Source organism: Oncorhynchus masou, chromosome 12 (genome assembly GCF_036934945.1).
Source record: "Oncorhynchus masou masou isolate Uvic2021 chromosome 12, UVic_Omas_1.1, whole genome shotgun sequence".
Classification (NCBI taxonomy): Eukaryota; Metazoa; Chordata; class Actinopteri; order Salmoniformes; family Salmonidae; genus Oncorhynchus; species Oncorhynchus masou.
In genome coordinates this window covers 38,397,723-38,404,457 of record NC_088223.1, presented here as the reverse complement: position 1 = coordinate 38,404,457, position 6,735 = coordinate 38,397,723, and the positions used below count along the sequence as shown (strand labels likewise).

Below are 6,735 nucleotides of genomic sequence, written 5' to 3'. Positions count from 1 at the left end.
CAAAGGCTTCTTTTTCCTTCTGTATCTCCTCCTTTACATCTTCAAGTTGTTGTCTTTCCCTCGTGAGCTTTTCCTTCCAATCTATTTCCATAGGCTCGGTCTGTGCTTCTGCTTCAGCCTTCAAGCTTGTCAAGTCTTCCCTTTGTCTTTTCATCAGTTCAAGACTGATATCCAATTCCTCTTTCTCCTTATTTATCTTACCTGCCCTCTTCCAACTGATCTTTCTCTTTCAGTGTTTCATCCTTCCTGTCTTTCACTTCCTTCTTCTCTCTATCTAGTTCTTCACACATTTTTTCCAACTCAAGCAATTTTGCATTCAGCTGGTCCTTTTCACTGTCAATTTCATCTCTAAGTCTTTTGATTTCACAACTTTCCTGCTTTAAGATGTCCATCTTCCTTCCGATTTCTTCATGCATTCTATCCTCTTCCTCTTTGAACCTTACCATCCTGTTATCCATGTTGTCTTTTTCTCTCACCATTTCTGCATCTTTCACTCTCAGTTCACCCATTGTGCTTTCTATCATTTCCTTGTCATTATCCACCTCTAGCAACTGCTTTTTCATGTCCGTTGTCATTTGTTCCAAATGTTCTTTCTCTTTCCTTTGGTCTTCCATGTGAGATTCTGTCTCCTCTCTCTGTTGCTGTATCTCACTCCTCATTTGTTCCAGCTCCTCTCTCTCCTTTGTTAGCACATCTCGACTTTCTTCGATGTCTTGTTTCTCTCTTTCAATCTTGTCATTCATGAGTTCCAGTTCGTTCTGCGTTTGTTTGCTCTTTTCCATAAAACCCACCATTTCTTCTCTTTGTTTTTGAGTTTGGATAGCCAGTTCTTCAACCTTCCCCCTCTCCCGTCTTGTCTCATCCATGATCTGATTTACGTCTTCAGACCGTCTTTCTAACTCAGCTTTGATCTGATCCAGCTTTTCCTTCTCCACACGAATGTCTTGTTTGTTTTGTTCTATTTCCTCCAATTGTCCCTGGGTTTCAGACTTCATCAGATCAAACTCATCTCTTTCTTTCATGGTCAATTCCTTCTTTCTCTCAAAGGCTTCTTTTTCCTTCTGTATCTCCTCCTTTACATCTTCAAGTTGTTGTCTTTCCCTCGTGAGCTTTTCCTTCCAATCTATTTCCATAGGCTCGGTCTGTGCTTCTGCTTCAGCTTTCAAGCTTGTCAAGTCTTCCCTTTGTCTTTTCATCAGTTCAAGACTGATATCCAATTCCTCTTTCTCCTTATTTATCTTACCTGCCCTCTCTTCCAACTGATCTTTCTCTTTCAGTGTTTCATCCTTCCTGTCTTTCACTTCCTTCTTCTCTCTATCTAGTTCTTCACGCATTTTTTCCAACTCAAGCAATTTTGCATTCAGCTGGTCCTTTTCACTGTCAATTTCATCTCTAAGTCTTTTGATTTCACAACTTTCCTGCTTTAAGATGTCCATCTTCCTTCCGATTTCTTCACGCATTCTATCCTCTTCCTCTTTGAACCTTACCATCCTGTTATCCATGTTGTCTTTTTCTCTCACCATTTCTGCCTCTTTCACTCTCAGTTCACCCATTGTGCTTTCTATCATTTCCTTGTCATTATCCACCTCTAGCAACTGCTTTTTCATGTCCGTTGTCATTTGTTCCAAATGTTCTTTCTCTTTCCTTTGGTCTTCCATGTGAGATTCTGTCTCCTCTCTCTGTTGCTGTATCTCACTCCTCATTTGTTCCAGCTCCTCTCTCTCCTTTGTTAGCACATCTCGACTTTCTTCAATGTCTTGTTTCTCTCTTTCAATCTTGTCATTCATGAGTTCCAGTTCGTTCTGCGTTTGTTTGCTCTTTTCCATAAAACCCACCATTTCTTCTCTTTGTTTTTGAGTTTGGATAGCCAGTTCTTCAACCTTCCCCCTCTCCCGTCTTGTCTCATCCATGATCTGATTTACGTCTTCAGACCGTCTTTCTAACTCAGCTTTGATCTGATCCAGCTTTTCCTTCTCCACACGAATGTCTTGTTTGTTTTGTTCTATTTCCTCCAATTGTCCCTGGGTTTCAGACTTCATCAGATCAAACTCATCTCTTTCTTTCATGGTCAATTCCTTCTTTCTCTCAAAGGCTTCTTTTTCCTTCTGTATCTCCTCCTTTACATCTTCAAGTTGTTGTCTTTCCCTCGTGAGCTTTTCCTTCCAATCTATTTCCATAGGCTCGGTCTGTGCTTCTGCTTCAGCCTTCAAGCTTGTCAAGTCTTCCCTTTGTCTTTTCATCAGTTCAAGACTGATATCCAATTCCTCTTTCTCCTTATTTATCTTACCTGCCCTCTCTTCCAACTGATCTTTCTCTTTCAGTGTTTCATCCTTCCTGTCTTTCACTTCCTTCTTCTCTCTATCTAGTTCTTCACGCATTTTTTCCAACTCAAGCAATTTTGCATTCAGCTGGTCCTTTTCACTGTCAATTTCATCTCTAAGTCTTTTGATTTCACAACTTTCCTGCTTTAAGATGTCCATCTTCCTTCCGATTTCTTCACGCATTCTATCCTCTTCCTCTTTGAACCTTACCATCCTGTTATCCATGTTGTCTTTTTCTCTCACCATTTCTGCCTCTTTCACTCTCAGTTCACCCATTGTGCTTTCTATCATTTCCTTGTCATTATCCACCTCTAGCAACTGCTTTTTCATGTCCGTTGTCATTTGTTCCAAATGTTCTTTCTCTTTCCTTTGGTCTTCCATGTGAGATTCTGTCTCCTCTCTCTGTTGCTGTATCTCACTCCTCATTTGTTCCAGCTCCTCTCTCTCCTTTGTTAGCACATCTCGACTTTCTTCAATGTCTTGTTTCTCTCTTTCAATCTTGTCATTCATGAGTTCCAGTTCGTTCTGCGTTTGTTTGCTCTTTTCCATAAAACCCACCATTTCTTCTCTTTGTTTTTGAGTTTGGATAGCCAGTTCTTCAACCTTCCCCTCTCCCGTCTTGTCTCATCCATGATCTGATTTACGTCTTCAGACCGTCTTTCTAACTCAGCTTTGATCTGATCCAGCTTTTCCTTCTCCACACGAATGTCTTGTTTGTTTTGTTCTATTTCCTCCAATTGTCCCTGGGTTTCAGACTTCATCAGATCAAACTCATCTCTTTCTTTCATGGTCAATTCCTTCTTTCTCTCAAAGGCTTCTTTTTCCTTCTGTATCTCCTCCTTTACATCTTCAAGTTGTTGTCTTTCCCTCGTGAGCTTTTCCTTCCAATCTATTTCCATAGGCTCGGTCTGTGCTTCTGCTTCAGCCTTCAAGCTTGTCAAGTCTTCCCTTTGTCTTTTCATCAGTTCAAGACTGATATCCAATTCCTCTTTCTCCTTATTTATCTTACCTGCCCTCTCTTCCAACTGATCTTTCTCTTTCAGTGTTTCATCCTTCCTGTCTTTCACTTCCTTCTTCTCTCTATCTAGTTCTTCACACATTTTTTCCAACTCAAGCAATTTTGCATTCAGCTGGTCCTTTTCACTGTCAATTTCATCTCTAAGTCTTTTGATTTCACAACTTTCCTGCTTTAAGATGTCCATCTTCCTTCCGATTTCTTCATGCATTCTATCCTCTTCCTCTTTGAACCTTACCATCCTGTTATCCATGTTGTCTTTTTCTCTCACAATTTCTGCATCTTTCACTCTCAGTTCACCCATTGTGCTTTCTATCATTTCCTTGTCATTATCCACCTCTAGCAACTGCTTTTTCATGTCCGTTGTCATTTGTTCCAAATGTTCTTTCTCTTTCCTTTGGTCTTCCATGTGAGATTCTGTCTCCTCTCTCTGTTGCTGTATCTCACTCCTCATTTGTTCCAGCTCCTCTCTCTCCTTTGTTAGCACATCTCGACTTTCTTCGATGTCTTGTTTCTCTCTTTCAATCTTGTCATTCATGAGTTCCAGTTCGTTCTGCGTTTGTTTGCTCTTTTCCATAAAACCCACCATTTCCTCTCTTTGTTTTTGAGTTTGGATAGCCAGTTCTTCAACCTTCCCCCTCTCCCGTCTTGTCTCATCCATGATCTGATTTACGACTTCAGACCGTCTTTCTAACTCAGCTTTGATCTGATCCAGCTTTTCCTTCTCCACACGAATGTCTTGTTTGTTTTGTTCTATTTCCTCCAATTGTCCCTGGGTTTCAGACTTCATCAGATCAAACTCATCTCTTTCTTTCATGGTCAATTCCTTCTTTCTCTCAAAGGCTTCTTTTTCCTTCTGTATCTCCTCCTTTACATCTTCAAGTTGTTGTCTTTCCCTCGTGAGCTTTTCCTTCCAATCTATTTCCATGGGCTCGGTCTGTGCTTCTGCTTCAGCTTTCAAGCTTGTCAAGTCTTCCCTTTGTCTTTTCATCAGTTCAAGACTGATATCCAATTCCTCTTTCTCCTTATTTATCTTACCTGCCCTCTCTTCCAACTGATCTTTCTCTTTCAGTGTTTCATCCTTCCTGTCTTTCACTTCCTTCTTCTCTCTATCTAGTTCTTCACGCATTTTTTCCAACTCAAGCAATTTTGCATTCAGCTGGTCCTTTTCACTGTCAATTTCATCTCTAAGTCTTTTGATTTCACAACTTTCCTGCTTTAAGATGTCCATCTTCCTTCCGATTTCTTCACGCATTCTATCCTCTTCCTCTTTGAACCTTACCATCCTGTTATCCATGTTGTCTTTTTCTCTCACCATTTCTGCCTCTTTCACTCTCAGTTCACCCATTGTGCTTTCTATCATTTCCTTGTCATTATCCACCTCTAGCAACTGCTTTTTCATGTCCGTTGTCATTTGTTCCAAATGTTCTTTCTCTTTCCTTTGGTCTTCCATGTGAGATTCTGTCTCCTCTCTCTGTTGCTGTATCTCACTCCTCATTTGTTCCAGCTCCTCTCTCTCCTTTGTTAGCAAATCCCGACTTTCTTCGATGTCTTGTTTCTCTCTTTCAATCTTGTCATTCATGAGTTCCAGTTCGTTCTGCGTTTGTTTGCTCTTTTCCATAAAACCCACCATTTCTTCTCTTTGTTTTTGAGTTTGGATAGCCAGTTCTTCAACCATCCCCCTCTCCCGTCTTGTCTCATCCATGATCTGATTTACGTCTTCAGACCGTCTTTCTAACTCAGCTTTGATCTGATCCAGCTTTTCCTTCTCCACACGAATGTCTTGTTTGTTTTGTTCTATTTCCTCCAATTGTCCCTGGGTTTCAGACTTCATCAGATCAAACTCATCTCTTTCTTTCATGGTCAATTCCTTCTTTCTCTCAAAGGCTTCTTTTTCCTTCTGTATCTCCTCCTTTACATCTTCAAGTTGTTGTCTTTCCCTCGTGAGCTTTTCCTTCCAGTCTATTTCCATAGGCTCGGTCTGTGCTTCTGCTTCAGCCTTCAAGCTTGTCAAGTCTTCCCTTTGTCTTTTCATCAGTTCAAGACTGATATCCAATTCCTCTTTCTCCTTATTTATCTTACCTGCCCTCTCTTCCAACTGATCTTTCTCTTTCAGTGTTTCATCCTTCCTGTCTTTCACTTCCTTCTTCTCTCTATCTAGTTCTTCACACATTTTTTCCAACTCAAGCAATTTTGCATTCAGCTGGTCCTTTTCACTGTCAATTTCATCTCTAAGTCTTTTGATTTCACAACTTTCCTGCTTTAAGATGTCCATCTTCCTTCCGATTTCTTCACGCATTCTATCCTCTTCCTCTTTGAACCTTACCATCCTGTTATCCATGTTGTCTTTTTCTCTCACCATTTCTGCCTCTTTCACTCTCAGTTCACCCATTGTGCTTTCTATCATTTCCTTGTCATTAACCACCTCTAGCAACTGTTTTTTCATGTCCGTCGTCATTTGTTCCAAATGTTCTTTCTCTTTCCTTTGGTCTTCCATTTGAGATTCTGTCTCCTCTCTCTGTTGCTGTATCTCACTCCTCATTTGTTCCAGCTCCTCTCTCTCCTTTGTTAGCACATCCCGACTTTCTTCGATGTCTTGTTTCTCTCTTTCAATCTTGTCATTCATGAGTTCCAGTTCGTTCTGCGTTTGTTTGCTCTTTTCCATAAAACCCACCATTTCTTCTCTTTGTTTTTGAGTTTGGATAGCCAGTTCTTCAACCTTCCCCCTCTCCCGTCTTGTCTCATCCATGATCTGATTTACGTCTTCAGACCGTCTTTCTAACTCAGCTTTGATCTGATCCAGCTTTTCCTTCTCCACACGAATGTCTTGTTTGTTTTGTTCTATTTCCTCCAATTGTCCCTGGGTTTCAGACTTCATCAGATCAAACTCATCTCTTTCTTTCATGGTCAATTCCTTCTTTCTCTCAAAGGCTTCTTTTTCCTTCTGTATCTCCTCCTTTACATCTTCAAGTTGTTGTCTTTCCTCGTGAGCTTTTCCTTCCAATCTATTTCCATAGGCTCGGTCTGTGCTTCTGCTTCAGCCTTCAAGCTTGTCAAGTCTTCCCTTTGTCTTTTCATCAGTTCAAGACTGATATCCAATTCCTCTTTCTCCTTATTTATCTTACCTGCCCTCTCTTCCAACTGATCTTTCTCTTTCAGTGTTTCATCCTTCCTGTCTTTCACTTCCTTCTTCTCTCTATCTAGTTCTTCACGCATTTTTTCCAACTCAAGCAATTTTGCATTCAGCTGGTCCTTTTCACTGTCAATTTCATCTCTAAGTCTTTTGATTTCACAACTTTCCTGCTTTAAGATGTCCATCTTCCTTCCGATTTCTTCATGCATTCTATCCTCTTCCTCTTTGAACCTTACCATCCTGTTATCCATGTTGTCTTTTACTCT

General features: G+C 40.6%; 1 protein-coding gene across 1 annotated transcript; it reads right to left on the bottom strand.

The window, feature by feature from the left end:
- Nucleotides 1-2,827: 2,827 nt before the first annotated feature.
- LOC135549316 (trichohyalin-like) lies at nt 2,828-6,241 on the bottom strand. The gene has a single exon (XM_064979322.1). It carries the CDS (start codon nt 6,239-6,241, stop codon nt 2,828-2,830), a length of 3,414 nt encoding a protein of 1,137 aa, XP_064835394.1.
- Nucleotides 6,242-6,735: the final 494 nt, after the last annotated feature.

Bases quoted from the DNA above. Each gene is read 5' to 3' on its own strand.
- LOC135549316 (XM_064979322.1), bottom strand. From the start codon at position 6,241: ATGAAAGAAAGAGATGAGTTTGATCTGATGAAGTCTGAAACCCAGGGA.